General features: G+C 38.8%; 1 protein-coding gene across 1 annotated transcript; it reads left to right on the plus strand.

Moving 5' to 3' along the window:
• Nucleotides 1–222: 222 nt before the first annotated feature.
• On the plus strand, nt 223–12,724 carry LOC128646082 (membrane primary amine oxidase). The gene is made up of 4 exons (XM_053699526.1): nt 223–1,854; nt 10,101–10,386; nt 11,041–11,170; nt 11,522–12,724. The coding sequence occupies exons 1-4, from the start codon at nt 273–275 to the stop codon at nt 11,810–11,812; spliced, it is 2,289 nt and encodes a 762-aa protein (XP_053555501.1). The 5' UTR covers nt 223–272; the 3' UTR covers nt 11,813–12,724.
• Nucleotides 12,725–21,046: the final 8,322 nt, after the last annotated feature.

The following is a 21,046-nucleotide window of genomic DNA, read 5'->3' on the forward strand; positions in this document are numbered from 1 at the left end:
ATTTATTTACATTATGTTATTGACATGCTGAGAACTTCTCATTATGTGACTAAAAATCCTGGAAGTTTAGGAGTTAACTATTCAACAAAATAGAACAGCATATAGTGCTTTCCTACAACATCCAAACACATCCCTCCCCCTCTTAGGATGTTTCACATTTCCTTTTCAACAAGTTAAATAGGCTACAAGTATGTTGAGAAATTATTTCTGAGCCAAGATCTGGGACTTCAAACATTTTCAGAAAAGAGGAGAAGAGGCATTGACAGCCAAAGATGTATACAAAATGTTTTACTCTAATTATGGTGGTAGCTTTTGCAGTAATTGTAGCCTTGGTGTGTGTGCTGCTGCTAGGTTCTAAAACAAAGACTTGTAACTTTGAAAGTCTGAATCCTCCTCTAATGAAACACGATGACCAGAGCTTGGTATTTGCAGATTTGACACCTCATGAAATTACAGAAGTGGTAGATTACCTGAATAGGAACCTCAAGGTGAATTTAGTGAGCATCTCCAAAGCTAATCCTGATTCCAACAGCATATATTCAGTGGAATTGCAACTTCCCAAGAAACAAGATGTTTTGTTATATTTAGATCACGGCAATCCAAAACCTCCGAGAGAGGCTTTGGTGGTTGTTTATTTTGGAAACAATAAGGATCCTGAAATTAAAGAATTTGTGGTGGGACCTCTCCCCAACCCAACTAACTTTAAAGATGTTACTCAAGAGAAATACAAAAGCAAACTTCCTTATTACCGTCGGCCAGTAATAGGCAATGAGTATGGTCAGGTGCACACCTATATGTTGAAAAAGGAGTTTCCAAATGCACCAACGTTCCTAAATGACATTTTTAATTATGATTACTCCGATGCTAACTTTTTATCTGCTTTGACTTCAGCCCCTCGAGGCTTTAAATCTGGAGACAGAAGTACCTGGTATGCTCTTTTCTTTAACATACCAGGCAGTGGTTACTATGTGCATCCAATAGGATTGGAATTTTTGATGAATCATAAGAACCTTAATGTAAGTAAATGGAATGTAGAGCAAATTTTTTATAATGGGCAATTCTTTAAAACTTTTGCTGAATTGGAGGGCAAATACTTAAAAGGTGAAGTAAAAATAGTAAAAATGAAAAAGCCTGGCCCTGAAGAAAATATTGCTTCTCTGAAACCCACCAAAAGTACTGTGACTGATATACCCATGCAATATGAGCCGAAAGGTCCACGTTACAGTGTAAAAAAGAACCAGGTTTTATACCAGCACTGGAGTTTAGCTTTTGGAGTCAATGTAAATTCAGGTCTTAGGTTATTTGATATTAAATTCAAGGGAGAGAGAATAGTTTATGAACTGAGTATCCAAGAAGCCATTTCAGTATATGGTTCCAATGCCCCAGCAGGGATGTTAACAAGATACATGGATGGCAGCTTTGGGATCGGCCGTTTTGTCTATCAGCTTGTGCGTGGCATTGACTGTCCATACTCTGCTAAATATATAGACACCTATCACATGCTTGACTCTGACACCTGGGTACAAAACAAAGACTCCATTTGCGTTTTTGAACTAAACTCTGGCCTTCCTTTGAGGCGTCATTTTTCAAGCTTAGAATCATTTTATTATGGGGGCTTGGCCAACACTGTTCTGGTTATAAGAGCCATTTCTACTCTAGGAAACTATGATTATGTGTTTGATTTCATATTTTATCAAAATGGTGCTATTGAGACCAAAGTCCATGCAACAGGCTATATCAGCTCATCTTTCTATATGGAAGGGGGAACAGATTATGGTAATAGAGTGGGACCACATACGTTGGGGACCATCCATACTCACTTCATCAATTACAAAGTGGACCTTGATGTTGGAGGTAAGTCATTAGCACATTTGCCAAACTACAAAATAATACATTTATTGTCTTGCAGGAGCTCATATATAGTCAGACATGCTTAGAAATTTGCTGCCTGAAGTTAAAGGGACATAATACTCATATGCTAAATCACTTGAAACTGATGCAGTATAACTGTAAAAAGCTGACAGGAAAATATCACCTGAGCATCTCTATGTAAAAAAGGAAGATATTTTAGCTCACAATATCCTCAGCTCAGCAGAGTAAGTTCTGTGTAAAAAGTTATACTCAGCTGCTGCCCAGCTGCAGGTAAAAAAAAATAAAAAAATGAAGAAATGAACAGCAGTCAATCAGCATCAGCAGTGCTGAGGTCATGAACTCTCTTACTGTGATCTCATGAGATTTGACTTAACTCTCATGAGATTTCATAGTAAACTTCCTTAAACTGGGAAATAAGACTAGTGTGCACGAAAGCTCACTCCCTTAGATGTCCCGGGACAGACATACTGATTTGCTGCTTAGAAGTCCTTTACAATGGAATGCAGCTACTGAGAAACTTTTGAGGTAAAATATCTTTCTTTTTTACATAGAGATGTTCAGGTGATATTTTCTAGTCAGCTTTTTACAGCTATGCTGCATCACTTTCAAGTGTTTCAACATTTGGGTATCATGGTCCTTTAAGTCAATTTATGGTACCCTACAAAGCTGATTTGAAGTGTGAGGTAGCTCTCTAGAGATGTTTTTTTTTTTTTTTGCACAGTTTAAAAGTTACATAACACATATAAACTCCAATGGGGCATTTGATATGACCTGTACAAATATTTGGGAGGGAGGGGAGGCATGTTTTGGGGTTTGTTCCAGTCTGTATAAATTGCTTTGCACTTATTTTTGTAGGGTTGTCTCAAGGCCATTCTGATCTGTTTGGTATGGTTTCCAGATTAGGCCTCCTTATCTTAATCCTTAGAGCAATTGAAAATGAACATTTTAGTACACATCATTCCTCCCCCTCCTCCCCCCCACCTCTGGTTTATTTAGAGAATACAAACGTATTTATATTTTACGTAAAGGTGGTGTTTTCTCCAGGCAACAGCAGCTATTTTAAATTACAAAATAAAGGAGCTTTTCATAAACAATTTAGTGTACTTCAACAGGTAAATCGGATCATTGGGGAGAGAAATCACGCAAAATATTGGGGTCTATTTTTTAGTAATATATTAAAATGTATGTGTCAACACTTCCAACCTTAAATAGTGGGATAAACAGTTCACAAGGTAAAGTTTTCCTTTCTACAAATCTTTGATGAACCGCACAGTGCTGACTTTTTAGATCATCTCACCAGATCAGAGGGCTTTAGACCAGGCCCTAAATGAGAGCACTTGGTATCTTTAACAGATTCACTTAACATTTTCCAGTTTTGTAGTGGTTGCCAAACTAAATATATATACAGATTTGTAATTCCAATGAAAGTTTTATTCTCTTGAAAGACCTTGCTTATAATGTGCTTTCTTTTGACACCAAGGCCCTTTTCCACTCAAATGCCCATATGATACTTTAATTCAAATTCATTCCAATCCAATTGCCAATCTGATAACATATTATCTGATGTTGATCTTAAATAATCCCTGATCTCATCCTCTGACATGTTTTAGTTGTGCAAGTCTGTGATTCTATGTGCTCAGGGGGCATGGGATGAAATAATACCTAGGTAGGTTCAGGCGCAGCAAAGCAGTACCGGAAGCTAGCTGCTGATTGGTTGCTGAACATATGTGCATCTTGTCATTGGCTTACTTGATGTGTTCAGCTGGCTCACAGCAGTGCACTGCTGCTCCTTCAACAAAGGATACCAAAAGAAAAAAAGAAAAATTGACAAGAGAAGTAAATTAGAAAGTTGTTTAAAACTGTATGGTCTATCTTAATCATGAAAGAAAATTTGGGGTTTCATGTCCCTTTAAGGAAGTGGTCAGGCCACACCCACAAATCTCCTAGACACACCCATGGAAAAGCACTGATCTTGGAAGTAAATTCCTGGCTATTTTAAAGGGACATCAAACCCATTTTTTATATTAAGATTCAGATAGAGCATGTGATTTTAAACAACTTTCCAATTTACTTCTATTATCTCATTTGTTTTGTTCTCTTGGTATCCTTTATTGAAAATTGATAGTTATGTAGGCCCAGGAGCTGCTGATTGGTGGCTGTAAATATCTGCCTTATGTCATTGGTTCACACAATGCGTTCAGATAGCTCCCAGTAGTGCACTTTTTTCTTCTTCTTTCAAAAAGGATACCAAGAGAATGAAGCAAATGATATAATAGAAGTAGGGCGCGATCCGATAAACGGCGTAGTATGCGGTGCAAGCGAGGGAACCCGCGTCGCCCGCAGTTTCAGCTCGCATCTCGAGCTATCCAATATACGGCGCCGTCAGTTGCTAACGTGCCGTAAGTCGGATAAACCAGCGATGTCCAGAAATCTGCGCAAGTACAAATTTCTGGCGTCGCCAGTGACTTACGCGACGTTAGAAACTGCCGGCGCCTACAAAACCTGACTAAAGTCTAAATCACCCGCACTGTCTAACACGCCTCCCTAACATAGCCCGACACGTCTAACACGCCTCCCTAACATAGCCCGACACGTCTAACCCTCTATTCGCTATCCCCCCTCACTATCCTAACAATAAAATATGTATTAACCCCTAAACCGCCGCTCCCGCACCCCGCCGCTACCTAATAAATTTATTAACCCTTAAACCGCCACTCCCGGACCCCGCCGCCAGTTATATTAAATCTATAACCCCCTAAAGTGAGCCCCTACCCCGCCGCCATCTACCTTACCTACCCCCTAAAGTGAGCCCCTACCCCGCCACCATCTAATTTTAAAATTATTAACCCCTAATTTAATCCCCCTACCCCGCCGCCATCTATATTAAATTATTTAACCCCTAAAATACTAAACTATCCCTACCACTAAACCTAAGCCTAACCCTACAAATAGCCCTGAAAAGGGCTTTTTGCGTGGCATTACCCCAAAGTAAACTGCTCTTTTGCCAGCCCTTAAAAGGGCTTTTGGCGGGGCTTTGTCACAAAGTAAACAGCTCTTTTGCATCTAATCTACATCCCCCTACACCGCGGCCACCTATAATAAAAGTATTAACCCCTAATCTAATCCCACTACACCGCCGCCAGCTATATTAACTATATTAACCCTAATTATATTAGGGTTAATATAGTTATTATATTATATATATTAACTATATTAACCCTAATTATATTAGGGTTAATATCGTTATTATATTATTTATATATTAAGTATAATAACGCTATCTAACTCTAACATCCCTAACTAAATTCTTATTAAAATAAATCTAATTAATATTAATATTATTAAATAAAATATTCCTATTTAAATCTAAATACTTACCTATAAAATAAACCCTAAGATAGCTACAATATAATTAATAATTACATTATAGCTATGTTAGGGTTTATATTTATTTTACAGGTAAATTGTTAATTATTTTAACTAGGTATAATAGCTATTACATAGTTATTAACTATTTAATAGCTACCTAGTTAAAATAATTACCCAATTACCTGTAAAATAAATCCTAACCTAAGTTACAAATACACCTACACTATCAATAAATTAAATAAACTACAAATATCTATCTAAAAATATAATTAAATAAACTAAACTAAATTACAAAAAAAAACAAACACTAAATTACAAAAAATAAAAAAAGATTACAAGATTTTTAAGCTAATTACACCTATTCTAAGCCCCCTAATAAAATAATAAAGCCCCCCAAAATAAAAAAAATTCCCTACCCTATTCTAAATGAAAAAAAGTTCAAAGCTCTTTTACCTTACCAGCCCTTAAAAGGGCCTTTTGCAGGGCATGCCCCAAAGAAAACTGCTCTTTTGCCTGAAAAAAAATCACAATATTACCCCCCAACATTACAACCCACCACCCACATACCCCTAATCTAACCCAAACCCCCCTTAAATAAACCTAACACTACCCCCCTGAAGATCTCCCTACCTTATCTTCACCATGCCGGGCCGAACTCCTCATCCGATCCGGGCGATGTCTATCCAAGCGGCAAAGAAGATGTCTTAATCCCGGCGATGTCTTTATCCAAGCGGCAAAGAAGAAATCTTCATCCCGGCGATGTCTTTATCCAAGCGGCAGCAAAGTCTTCTTCCATCCGGCAGCATCTTCCATCAAGCGGCATCTTCAATCTTCTTTCTTCGCTCCACCGACGCGGAGCATCCATCCCGGCCGACGACTGAACGATGAATGAGGTACCTTTAAATGACGTCATCCAAGATGGCGTCCGTCAAATTCCGATTGGCTGATAGGATTCTATCAGCCAATCGGAATTAAGGTAGAAAAATCTGATTGGCTGATTGAATCAGCCAATCAGATTCAAGTTCAATCCGATTGGCTGAACCAATCAGCCAATCAGATTGAGCTTGCGTTCTATTGGCTGATCGGAACAGCCAATAGAACGCGAGCTCAATCTGATTGGCTGATTGGTTCAGCCAATCGGATTGAACTTGAATCTGATTGGCTGATTCAATCAGCCAATCAGATTTTTCTACCTTAATTCCGATTGGCTGATAGAATCCTATCAGCCAATCGGAATTTGACGGACACCATCTTGGATGACGTCATTTAAAGGTACCTCATTCGTCGTTCAGTCGTCGGCCGGGATGGATGCTCCGCGTTGGTGGAGCGAAGAAAGAAGATTGAAGATGCCGCTTGATGGAAGATGCTGCCGGATGGAAGAAGACTTTGCTGCCGCTTGGATAAAGACATCGCCGGGATGAAGATTTCTTCTTTGCCGCTTGGATAAAGACATCGCCGGGATGAAGACATCTTCTTTGCCGCTTGGATAGACATCGCCCGGATCGGATGAGGAGTTCTGCCAGGCGTGGTGAAGATAAGGTAGGGAGATCTTCAGGGGGGTAGTGTTAGGTTTATTTAAGGGGGGTTTGGGTTAGATTAGGGGTATGTGGGTGGTGGGTTGTAATGTTGGGGGGTGGTATTGTGTTTTTTTTTTCAGGCAAAAGAGCAGTTTTCTTTGGGGCATGCCCCGCTAAATGCCCTTTTAAGGGCTGGTAAGGTAAAAGAGCTTTGAACTTTTTTTCATTTAGAATAGGGTAGGGAATTTTTTTTATTTTGGGGGGCTTTATTATTTTATTAGGGGGCTTAGAATAGGTGTAATTAGCTTAAAAATCTTGTAATTTTTTTATTTTTTGTAATTTAGTGTTTGTTTTTTTTTGTAATTTAGTGTAGTTTATTTAATTGTATTTTTAGATAGATATTTGTAGTTTATTTAATTTATTGATAGTGTAGGTGTATTTGTAACTTAGGTTAGGATTTATTTTACAGGTAATTGGGTAATTATTTTAACTAGGTAGTTATTAAATAGTTAATAACTATTTAATAGCTATTATACCTAGTTAAAATAATTAACAATTTACCTGTAAAATAAATATAAACCCTAACATAGCTATAATGTAATTATTAATTATATTGTAGCTATCTTAGGGTTTATTTTATAGGTAAGTATTTAGATTTAAATAGGAATATTTTAGTTTATAATATGAATTAGATTTATTTAATAAGAATTTAGTTAGGGGTGTTAGGGTTAGATAGAGTTAATATAGTTAATATAAATACTATAGTAACTATATTAATTATATTAACCCTAATATAATTAGGGTTAATATAGTTAATATATTTAATGTAATAACTATATTAACTATAATATACTTAGGGTTAATATAGATAATATAGCTGGCGGCGGGGTAGGTAGATTAAATTAGGGGTTAATAATTTTAATATAGATGGCGGCGGTATAAGGGGCTTACATTAGGGGTTAATACTATTAATATAGGTGGCGGCGGTGTAGGGAGGGCAGGTTATAGGGCAAAAGAGCTGTTTACTTTGGGGCAAAGCCCCGCAAAAGGCCCTTTTAAGGGCTGGTAATAGAGATAATTATTTTAGGGGGATTAGATTAGGGGTTAATAATATTAATATAGCTGGCGGCGGTATAGGGGGATTAGATTAGGGGTTAATAATTTTTATATAGGTGGCGGCGGTGTAAGGGGTCAGATTAGGGGATAGATAAGGTAGATGGCGGCGGTGTAAGGGGTTCACATTAGGGGATAGATCAGGTAGATGGCGGCGGTGTAAGGGGTTCACATTAGGGGATAGATCAGTTAGATGGTGGCGGTTTTAGGGGCTCACAGTAGGGGTTAGTTTATGTAGATGGCAGTGGGGTCTGTGAGCGGCGGTTTAGGGGTTAAACACTTTATTAGGGATTGCGGTGGGGGATCGCGGTTGACAGGTAGATAGACATTGCGCATGCGTTAGGTGTTAGGTTTTATTTAGCAGATCGTGGTTGACAGCTAGATAGACATTGCGCATGCGTAAGGTGTTAGGTTTATTTAGCAGCTAGTTTAGAGAGTTACGGGGCTCCAATAGTCAGCGTAAGGCTTCTTATGGCTGCTTTTTGTGGCGAGGTGAAAATGGAGTAAGATTTCTCCATTTTCGCCACGTAAGTCCTTACGCTGTATATTGGATACCAAACTGCGCTGGTTTGGTATACCTGCCTATGGCCCAAAAAACTACGGGCGACGACAGAAATATACGCGCGTAACTTCTAGGTTACGCCGTATATGTGATACCAAACCAGCGCAAATATTGGCGTCGCCGGCTTTTGCGGGCGATTATTTTTATCGGATCGAGCCCGTAAATGGGAAAGTTGTTTAAAATTATATGCTCTGTCTGAATCATGCAAGTAAAATGTCGGGTTTCCTGTCCCTTTAATTAATGAAGGCCTCTTGTGGAAGGTTATATTGTCTAAGGTGTGTACCAATATTGTATAGACCTATTAAATATATCCTGCTTATAGGCTGCATGTGCTATGGGATTATACAAATACATTTGTTTGCTGTCTGTGAGCTTAGGAGAATTCTGAATTACTATTTTTAATTTCTCTTTATTACTATTTAATCAATAATGTCTAAAATAATATAAAGAATGAAAATGACATTTTTCTGTAAAAACTAAAAATAGCCTATTTTTAAGCTGATTCTTTGATGGTTACTTCTATAGATAAAGATCTACTCTGGATATTTTTATATTGTGCAATCTGTGCAGTTCTAGCAAACTTTTTATGTTAAATCAGGTATATGACTTGGAAATCCAGGTTATGGTTATTTTGAGTTTAGCAATCCCTCTTTGAAATTTTGTGTCAATATTGTCCCTAAAATTATAAATACCTACCAATAATTTGTACTGTCATATCCAGAGGGACTAGTATTTTATTTTTTTTAAATTGCACTTTCAGTGAAAAGATTGCACTTCTTAGAAAATATAATATAGGGGAAAAACACATTTGTTTTTCAATTTTTTTTTTTTTTTAATATTTATTACATTTTTATCCAAAAACAAAAATACAGTTAAAGCAAGGCGCTAAATGAAAGCTGAATTAGTGCTGAAAACAAATATAGTTTTGCTGTGTACTTGTATTTCTGTATTCAGGTCCAAATGGATACATAGCAAACAAAGTCAAACCTAAACGCTCATTATTCAAACAGAGCTTGTGATTTTAAACAACTTTGCAATTTACTTATTTTGTCTCATTTGATTTGTTCTCTTGGTATTCTTTTTTTGAAAAGCACACCTAGGCTGGCTCAGGACCAACAGTACACTAAAGGGAGCTGGCTGCTGATTTGTGGTTGCATGTATGTATTCTGCGATCTTCCAGTAATTCATTGTTGCTCCTTCAGCAAATGATATCAAGAGAATGAAGCAAATTTCATGTTAAAAGTAAACTGAAAACTTTTTTAAAATTGTATTTGAATCATGAAAATAACATTTTGGGTTTCATGTTACTGTAAGAAAAACTGTCTGGCCTCCAGCGGTTGCAAAATTTCTCAAACCTCTAACTTTTAAGGCGTTAAAAATGTATGGAATAACCTTTACAGTATATCTATCTATCTATCTATCTATCATCTATCTATCATCTATCTATCATCTATCTATATCAATTTTTTGAGATATTGCTGTAGTTCTGACAGGTTTTCTTGTGTATTTTTAGGTCTATTATAATATTTAGTAAGTATATAATTTTATCATATGATAGTATGTGTATATTTATCTACTGTATGTGTAATCTTATGATGGTTATACATTTATAAAAGTTTCACCCTGATTTCATTAATTGTCATTAATGTTTGTTTTTTAATCTGCAGGAACCAATAACTCACTGGTTGCCCATGATATGGAGTTTGAGCCCTTTACTGTTCCATGGAATCCAGAAATGCAAATACAAAGGACAAAGCTCACCAGGAAAACGTTGGACTCTGAAAATGAGGCAGCTTTTGAGTTACATTCCAGTATGCCTCGATACATGCAATTTGCTAGCAATAAGAAGAACAAATGGGGCCATGAGAGGTCCTACAGAATCCAGATGGTCAGCTTTGCTGGGGACTTTCTGCCAGAGGCCAGTTCAGTTCACAACTCAATGAACTGGGCCAAGTGAGTGACTGTTGCTACGGTTCCTTCCATGCTTCTATGACTTCTTGTTTACCCATTCTTCTAGCTTGGCATTTTTTTTAAAGGAGCTACTTATTTAATTTGCATGTGAGTGTTGATTATGGCTGTTTATTCACAAGGCATCAACACCAGTAATGACTGATGAGTGGGTAATAAAAATAGCAAATTGTAGCTATGTTGACTCAACTAAGGCATTTGGTATTACCATACACTTCATTTGAGCTTATAATAACAATTATGTTACTGCCTTATTCTCTGAATGTACAGTAGATTATCTCTCAAATTAGGCCAAATTATAATGTTTGGGAAAGTTTAGGCAATGCATACATTTAAACTAATTTATTATAAGTCCCCCATTAATATATTGCAATACCGATGGGAACATAACACTTTAAGGTACAAAATAGTGTAAAATATGCTAGGGTTGTAAAGCTCTCAGTTTCCCATATACAAATGCAATTAACAATTCTGGTTTTCATTGGCTTTTAACTCAGAGATCTGCCCCTTTAATAAACACCTGGTGGTGATTTAACATATCACTGTGATAGTTATACTTTCCATTGGGTGCCGTAACAGTGTAAAGACCTGTGCACAGATTAATGCTGTTTTCTCAACGTTCAGTTTGTGTATTTGCAGGTACAAGCTGGCAGTCACAAAGCGCAAAGATGAGGAGCCTCAAAGCAGCAGCATCTACAACCAAAATGACCCCTGGTCCCCAACTGTCAAATTTTCTAGCTTCATCGATAATGAAAGTATCAAAGATCAGGTTAGTATGTGGGTATTTACTGCACCCTGAATTCTCTGGTTCTTACATACACCAGCATGGGCAGGTTCATCCTCTTTTGTCCTATACCGGAGCTAGCTAAATCAACTCCATATCAGCCATAATCCCCCTTATACCCCATTCTTAGGTGCCATTTTCACACAATCCGTTCATTACATCTCATCCAGGGATCTTCCAGTCCGTCACCCCCCCCCCCATATGTGATAATATTTAATATGTCTTGGACAAGCTAATAAAGTGAATGGGGCCTTCATTTTGTGTTTTGAGAAAAAATGCACCATCTCTAATGTCAGGAGGCTGCTCATTATGTTGTCTTACCCTTTGTGTTTCTAGGATCTGGTAGCCTGGATAACAGCTGGGTTCCTGCACATCCCCCATTCAGAAGATATTCCCAACACGGTTACTGCAGGAAATGGAGTGGGCTTTTACCTAAGACCCTATAATTACTTCAATGAAGACCCTTCAGTTCACTCTCATGATGCTGTTTATTTCCAGCCCCACGATAAATACAACTCATGTAGTGTCAACCCATTGGCATGCCTGGCTAACACTGCCTCATGTTCCCCTGGTATACCTCCATTTACCTATAATGGATTTGACAACCATCTTATAGTTATTTCATAGATTTGACTCTTCTCTGCAATGTGAATTGTGGACTTTCTAAAGGGACAGTAAAGTCAAATGTAAACTTTCAGACAGAACATGCAGTTTTAAACAACTTTCCTATTATCTAATGTGCTTAATGCTCATGGTACCTTTTGTTAAAAAGCATACCTGGGTAGCCTAAGGAACAGCACTGTACTACTGGGAGCTAGCTGGTCATTGATGCCTGCACATATATGTCTCTTGTCATTGACTCACCCAATGTGTTCAACTAGTTCCCAGTAGTGCATTGCTATTCCTTTAACATTGGATGCCAAGAGAGCAAAGCAAATTTGATCATAGAAGTAAATTGGGCCTAGATTTGGAGTTTGGCGGTAGCCGTGAAAACCAGTGTTAGAGGCTCCTAACGCTGGTTTTAGGCTAACTCCGGTATTTGGAGTCACTCAAAATAGGGTCTAACGCTCACTTTTCAGCGGCGACTTTTCCATACCGCAGATCCCCTTACGTAAATTGTGTGTCCTATCTTTTCAATGGGATTTTTCTAACTCCGGTATTTAGAGTCGTGTCTGAAGTGAGCGTTAGACATCTAACGACAAAACTCCAGCCGCAGGAAAAAAGTCAGTAGTTAAGAGCTTTCTGGGCTAACGCCGGTTTATAAAGCTCTTAACTACTGTGCTCTAAAGTACACTAACACCCATAAACTACCTATGTACCCCTAAACTGAGGTCCCTCCACATCGCCGCAACTCGATTACATTTTTTAACCCCTAATCTGCCGACCGCCACCTACGTTATCCTTATGTACCCCTAATCTGCTGCCCCTAACACCGCCGACCCCTGTATTATATTTATTAACCCCTAACCTGCCCCCCACAACGTCGCCTCCACCTACCTACACTTATTAACCCCTAATCTGCTGACCGGACCTCACGGCTATTCTAATAAATGTATTAACCCCTAAAGCTAAGTCTAACCCTAACACTAACACCCCCCTAAGTTAAATATAATTTTAATCTAACGAAATTAATTAACTCTTATTAAATAAATTATTCCTATTTAAAGCTAAATACTTACCTGTAAAATAAATCCTAATATAGCTACAATATAAATTATAATTATATTATAGCTATTTTAGGATTTATATTTATTTTACAGGTAACTTTGTATTTATTTTAACCAGGTACAATAGCTATTAAATAGTTAACTATTTAATAGCTAAAATAGTTAAAATAATTACAAAATTACCTGTAAAATAAATCCTAACCTAAGTTACAATTAAACCTAACACTACACTATCAATAAATTAATTAAATAAACTACCTACAATTACCTACAATTAACCTAACACTACACTATCAATAAATTAATTAAATACAATTCCTACAAATAAATACAATTAAATAAACTAGCTAAAGTACAAAAAATAAAAAAGAACTAAGTTACAAAAAATAAAAAAATATTTACAAACATAAGAAAAATATTACAACAATTTTAAACTAATTACACCTACTCTAAGCCCCCTAATAAAATAACAAAGACCCCCAAAATAAAAAAAATGCCCTACCCTATTCTAAATTACTAAAGTTCAAAGCTCTTTTACCTTACCAGCCCTGAACAGGGCCCTTTGCGGGGCATGCCCCAAGAAGTTCAGCTCTTTTGCCTGTAAAAAACCAAACATACAATACCCCCCCCCCAACATTACAACCCACCACCCACATACCCCTAATCTAACCCAAACCCCCCTTAAATAAACCTAACACTAAGCCCCTGAAGATCTTCCTACCTTATCTTCACCATACCAGGTTCACCGATCCGTCCTGAAGAGCTCCTCCGATGTCCTGATCCAAGCCCAAGCAGGGGGCTGAAGAGGTCCATGATCCGGCTGAAGTCTTCATCCAAGCGGGAGCTGAAGAGGTCCATGATCCGGATGAAGTCTTCATCCAAGCGGGAGCTGAAGAGGTCCATGATCCGGATGAAGTCTTCTATCAACGGCATCTTCAATTTTCTTTCTTCCGGATCCATCTTGCAGACCTCCGACGCGGAACATCCTCCCGACTCCCGACGCCTACTAGCCGAATGACGGTTCCTTTAAGGGATGTCATCCAAGATGGCGTCTCTCGAATTCCGATTGGCTGATAGGATTCTGATCGGAACAGCCAATAGAATGCGAGCTCAATCTGATTGGCTGATTGGATCAGCCAATCGGATTGAACTTGATTCTGATTGGCTGATTCCATCAGCCAATCAGAATATTCCTACCTTAATTCCGATTGGCTGACATTCGGCTAGTAGGCGTCGGGAGAAGAGGATGTTCCGCGTCGGAGGTCTGCAAGATGGAAGAAAGAAGATTGAAGATGCCGTTGATAGAAGACTTCATCCGGATCATGGACCTCTTCAGCTCCCACTTGGATGAAGACTTCATCCGGATCATGGACCTCTTCAGCTCCCGCTTGGATGAAGACTTCAGCCGGATCATGGACCTCTTCAGCCCCCCGCTTGGGCTTGGATCAGGACATCGGAGGAGCTCTTCAGGACGGATCGGTGAACCTGGTATGGTGAAGATAAGGTAGGAAGATCTTCAGGGGCTTAGTGTTAGGTTTATTTAAGGGGGGTTTGGGTTAGATTAGGGGTATGTGGGTGGTGGATTGTAATGTTGGGGGGGGTATTGTATGTTTTTTTTTTACAGGCAAAAGAGCTGAACTTCTTGGGGCATGGTAAGGTAAAAGAGCTTTGAACTTTAGTAATTTAGAATAGGGTAGGGCATTTTTTATTTTGGGGGTCTTTGTTATTTTATTAGGGGGCTTAGAGTAGGTGTAATTAGTTTAAAATTGTTGTAATATTTTTCTTATGTTTGTAAATATTTTTTTATTTTTTGTAACTTAGTTCTTTTTATTTTTTGTACTTAATTGTATTTATTTGTAGGAATTGTATTTAATTAATTTATTGATAGTGTAGTGTTAGGTTAATTGTAGGTAATTGTAGGTAGTTTATTTAATTAATTTATTGATAGTGTAGTGTTAGGTTTAATTGTAACTTAGGTTAGGATTTATTTTACAGGTAATTTTGTAATTATTTTAACTATTTTAGCTATTAAATAGTTCTTAACTATTTAATAGCTATTGTACCTGGTTAAAATAAATACAAAGTTACCTGTAAAATAAATATTAATCCTAAAATAGCTATAATATAATTATAATTTATATTGTAGCTATATTAGGATTTATTTTACAGGTAAGTATTTAGCTTTAAATAGGAATAATTTATTTAATAAGAGATAATTAATTTCGTTAGATGTAAATTATATTTAACTTAGGGGGGTGTTAGTGTTAGGGTTAGACTTAGCTTTAGGGGTTAATACATTTATTAGAATAGCGGTGAGCTCCAGTCGGCAGATTAGGGGTTAATAATTGAAGTTAGGTGTCGGCGATGTTAGGGAGGGCAGATTAGGGGTTAATACTATTTATTATAGGGTTAGTGAGGCGGATTAGGGGTTAATAACTTTATTATAGTAGCGCTCAGGTCCGGTCGGCAGATTAGGGGTTAATAAGTGTAGGCAGGTGGAGGCAACGTTGAGGGGGGCAGATTAGGGGTTAATAAATATAATATAGGGGTCGGCGATGTTAGGGCAGCAGATTAGGGGTACATAGGGATAATGTAAGTAGCGGCGGTTTACGGAACGGCAGATTAGGGGTTAATAATAATATGCAGGGGTCAGCGATAGCGGGGGCGGCAGATTAGGGGTTAATAAGTGTAAGGTTAGGGGTGTTTAGACTCGGGGTACATGTTAGAGTGTTAGGTGCAGACGTAGGAAGTGTTACCGCATAGCAAACAATGGGGCTGCGTTAGGAGCTGAACGCGGCTTTTTTGCAGGTGTTAGGTTTTTTTTCAGCTCAAACATCCCCATTGTTTTCTATGGGAGAATCGTGCACGAGCACGTTTTTGAGGCTGGCCGCTTGCGTAAGCAACTCTGGTATCGAGAGTTGAAGCTGCGTTAAATATGCTCTACGCTCCTTTTTTGGAGCCTAACGCAGCCTTTATGTGGACTCTCAATACCAGAGTTATTTTTATGGTGTGGCCAGAAAAAAGCCGGCGTTAGCTACGCGGGTCTTTACCGACAAAACTCCAAATCTAGCCGTTGAAAAGTTGTTCAAAATAGTGTGCTGTATTTAAATTTTAAAAAAATGGGTTTCATATTACTTTATGGTCGAACTGCACTGCCTCGTAGTTACAAAGTATATTGAGAGAGTAGTCACCTTCTTGTGATTCAATCAGTAAAAGTGACCTATTCTTTTATCTAAATGTTTTGTTTAAGAGGAAATGAACACAAAGACAACCTATGCACTGTATACAGGGCGGTAAAGTAAAATATATTTTAAAAGTTACCATTTATTCTCTTTTACCCACATTTTATTTCTGCTTAACTTCTGGATTGCTAAAAAGATTGTAATCTATGCTACACTGAGAGAGAGCGGTTATTCCAAATGTTTCCATCTAAACAATGTCAGTTCCAATGATCCTAATGCTTCCCTCAAATTAGGGCTGCCTTTGACTAATGCTTTTAAAATAATATGGTAATGTTAAGAAACTACATCTTGATGCATTGTGCATTAAAAAAACAATATTTTTATCCTGTTTTATTATTCTGTTCTATTGTGCAGATAAATTATTAAAGGGTTTTATGTTAGTATAAACATAAACATAAATTGAGTGCACACAGTTAAAGGGACAGTCTAGTCCAAAATAAACTTTCATGATTCAGATAGAGAATGTAATTTTAAACAATTTTCCAATTTACTTTTATCACAAATTTTGCTTTGTTCTCTTGGTATTCGTAGTTGAAAGCTAAACCTAGAGGTTCATATGCTAATTTCCCTTGAAGGTCGCCTCTTCTCTCAGGGCATTTTGACAGTTTTTCACCACTAGAGGGTGTTAGTTCATGTGTGTCATATAGATAACACTGTGCTCACGCACGTGGAGTTCTGGTGAGCCAGCTCTGATTGGCTAAAATGGATGTCTGTCAAAAGAACTGAAATAAGGGGACAGTTTGCAGAGGCTTAGATACAAGGTAATTCTCAAATAGCAAAAAAAGGCACCTTCACGGTTATGCGATTAAAAAGGTCTTTTGTTTATTTCTTGAACAGCAGACAAATTATTCTTACATTCAGCTCAGGATGGAAAGTTTGGGTCATTCACAGTGACCCACTGACGCGTTTCGGCTAATAAACAAAATACCTTTTTAATTGCATAACCGTGAAGGTGCCTTTTTTCGCTATTTGAGAATTACCTGAGTAATCACTGGAGTGCACACACAGCAGCGATTTCCACCACGCCCCACTGCAGGTATTGTGACGGAAGCACGCCCTGAACGTCAACAAGCACACAACGAAGGGGTAGCAGAGAAGCACAGAACGCTGAGTAAGGACGAGCCGGGCTTCCGCGATAGTGGAGTCTCCAAGGCAGACAACAGGTGAATACCGGGTTTGTCTATAAGAGGGGGATGAGTTCCGGACAAAGGGCGAATGTGAGTGTTTTAACCCTAAAGTGAAGTTTGAAATGTGTGAACTGAAGTTCTTGAAGGGTGTAATTTACTAATGTCACAAAGCAGTGGGGTTTATTTTTGGACTTGGCTACATAAGGACACGTGACAGGTGCTAAGCTTTTGGTGTATGTTTAGATACAAGGTAATCACAGAGGTCAAAAGTGTATTTATATAACTGTGTTTGTTGTGCAAAACTAGGGAATGGGTAATAAAGGGATTATCTATCTTTTTAAACAATAAAAATTATGTGGTAGACTGTCCCTGTAAGTGAAAATGGATGGAGAGAGAGAGTGGCAGAGATGCATAAGACTTGTATCTGTAATTATTTTCACAGGGCCAATAAACTAATAAGAAACCTAAAAATGCATATGAAAGATAAGAATTCAACTTTTAAGCACAAATTGTTTATAATATGGTAAATTTAAAGTTCCTTAAATGGACATGAAACCCAAAATGTTTCTTTCATGATTCAGACAGAGAATAGAATTTTCAAATTTACTTCTATTATCTAATTTGCTTCATTCACTTAGTATCCTTTGTTGAAGAAATAGCAATGCACATTGGTGAGCCAATAACATGAGGCATATATGAGCAGCCACCAATTAGCAGCTGCTGGGCCTATCTAATTATGTTTTTCAACAAGGAATATCAAGAGAATGAAGCAAATTAGATAATAGAAGTAAATAGTTGATAAATTCATATAAAAACTAAAGGTAAATGCGTATCTAAGATGATTCACCGGGATCAGTTTCTTACTGGCTAATAGGAAAGCTCCCACTTTAAATCTTTGCTGTATCAGACATGGTTTTCAACGCCAACATGCGCAGGGGCTGTTCCTGTGAGTTCAAAGATGTTTCCCATAGAAAGTAATGGAGCTCACTGGAGAGGTAAACTTAACTGGGGGAGTGAAGTTAGCAGGGAGCAGGGGGTGCACTTTACAAATTAAATCTTCAGGCAATACCGATCAGACTACTCTGTTTTTTAGTGTATTGCAGCTTACTGTTGCCTCTGTTTTCCTATACATGTGTTTTTCTCTAAGGGCAATAAGTGTTTTGAACACAATCTTGGCAACTTTCAGGGGAAAAATATTAGTGAATACGCCAGACCTGGAGGAGAAATTTCAGCTACTACATGGAACGTTCCTGTTCAGCGCACTAGGAGAGGCAGGGAAACTACTTTTACAATAAGCAAAATAATACACACTCAAATTATTTCAAATTATAAATACAAATTTCACAGAATTTTTGCTTGTGAAATGTAATTTTTATTATAATTTCTACTGAATATTAAATTGTTTGTTTCCGGAAGAATATGAATACAAATTTTAATTTGTTATAAAATATAGTTTTTGCGGAACAATTTTGTTATGATTTTAATACAATACAATATTTTTTACTTCAATATCTAATTTATTCATTTTATGTGATTTTTAAATTATGATCTTTTGTGAGGCCAACTGTAATGTATGCATCACCTTTACATACTTTAAAGCAGGAAACACAAACTGATGTCAAGGTAAAAAACTGCCTTTATAGAATTAGTACACGGGATTAATTGTGCTGGCAAAATCTTTTTGTAGAATCATGTGACGGAATCCGGATACTCTGACTGGGTATCTCCGCCAAACAATCCTTCTTTACCCTGGAACCTGCAGCTTTATAGCGGAAAAAGTGATTATAGCAAGTAGTCCACCCTAATAATCAGACAAGACCAGTATTAAGGTGAAACACGAACAGACTTTATTGGGACAAACACACAGCTTATATACACATCTGCCATCTGATAACAGCCTTATCTGATTAAGAGATCACAGCCCCTCCAGACAGGCTGGCGTCTCCATAGGAGCCATAGTCACATAGAGATCCCACAAGAGCTAGGTTGCAGTTTTGGGGTGATCCAGACGGAGCAGCAGCTGTTTCAGGGTACCATTGGAGAGCCCCGGGCCCCCAGATCACAGTCTAAAAAGCATCATTATCCGTTGCTGGGGGTTGGAGCGGCAGCTGGGCAAAGGGGAGTCAGGACCAGCATGAGGTAGACAGGTGTCCAAACCCCAGGTTCCCAAGTGAGCTCCCTCTTAGCAATCAGCCGAACTCAAGCCCATCAAAGGTATAACAAGTCCTCAAAAGAGCGGAGCTCTGGGGAAAAGGGCCTCTGGAGAGACCTAGGTAAAAGTTCAGTGGGGATCTCTAGCAAGCCCAGCCTGCGAGTAGTTCCATAAGATTCCGGCTGGGTCTCGGCAAGTCAGGAAGGGGCCAAGCGGGGTAGCGATCAGCTCTTTCAGGGCAAAGTACAATCATGGTAACAATAAAAGGCAACTGGTGGGAACACAATAATCCACAGGATGAGAGGTAGTGGCCTTGGCAGCCTGGTGTCTGTGACAGTGCTCCCCCCTCCTAGTCCAATAGACCCGACTAGATCCTGATGGGTTAGCTTGGGGCTGTCTGGTGGTGCTATTCCAATTCAGTTTGCTGGGAGAGGCCATCTGCATTGCCGTTACATTTTCCCTGTTGATACTGAATTGTGAAGTTAAATGGCTGAAAGGCTAAGCTCCACTGCAACAGGTGTCTATTGTCCCCGGAAACCCTATCAAGCCATACCAGGGGGTTGTGGTCTGTGAGCACTGTAAAAGACCTTCCGTACGGATATGGTTGCAATTTCTTGAGAGCCCACACCAGTGCCAAACACTCCTCCACTGCCGCGTAGCCCACTTCTCTAGGCAGTAGTTTTCAGCTGATGTAGGCTACGGGGTGCTCACGGCCTTCCTCATCCACCTTGCTCAGCACTGCTCCCAACCCGAACATGGAGGCATCAGTATGGACACAAAATTGTTTGGATGAGTTAGGAGTGGCCAGGATAGGGGCAGAAACTAATGCTGTTTTCAGTTGCCGGAAGACAGCCTCGCACTCAGGGGACCACAGGACTTGTTGGGGTAAGTGTTTTCTGGTCAGGTTGGTCAGGGGTTTTGCCAGGGAGCTATAATTGGGGACAAACTTGCGGTAGTACCCTGCTGTGCCAAGAATGGTTAGTTTGCTACTGCCTCAATCTATGCCAGCCTCTGCTTCCCACATCCCACTCATTGTCCAAGGTACTGGACATCCGACCTCAGTACGGTGCACTTGTCTGGCTTCAGAGTCAGACCCGCAGCCCTGATGCTGTCCAAGATAGTACCTAGGTGAACCAAATGTTCCTCCCATGTATCGCTGTAGATCGCAATGTCATCCAAGTAGGCACAGGTATAATCCTGGAGGCCATCGAGGAGGCAATCTACCATCCTCTGAAACGTTGCCGGAGCATTCTTTATCCCAAACGGTATGACCTTAAACTGGTACAGACCAAATGGGATGATAAATGCTGGCTTCGGAATGGATTCCAGGTCCAGAGAGATGTTACAGTAACCCTTGCAGAGATCTAACATTGTCAGAAAGTTACATATTGGGTTCTCTGAAGAGAGAAGCGCTCTACCAGGAACAAACAACAGCTCATTAGCTAGTTCTATGGCGATTTACCACCCGGAAGCAGACTCTTTTAGACCAGTGTGCTTTTCACAGAGGAAAACTTTCCTGAAGTATATCAGTCTGATCCCGCCATTCAAGGTCAGTCCAGCCCCGAAATACCAGGCAATTCTCCACTGAACAAGGAACATGACAACCCCAGATGATCGTTTCAGCCTCCTATGGGCCTCGTCAGTGAGGTGCAGCCACATTCCTCTAGGCACAC

Source organism: Bombina bombina, chromosome 1 (genome assembly GCF_027579735.1).
Source record: "Bombina bombina isolate aBomBom1 chromosome 1, aBomBom1.pri, whole genome shotgun sequence".
Classification (NCBI taxonomy): Eukaryota; Metazoa; Chordata; class Amphibia; order Anura; family Bombinatoridae; genus Bombina; species Bombina bombina.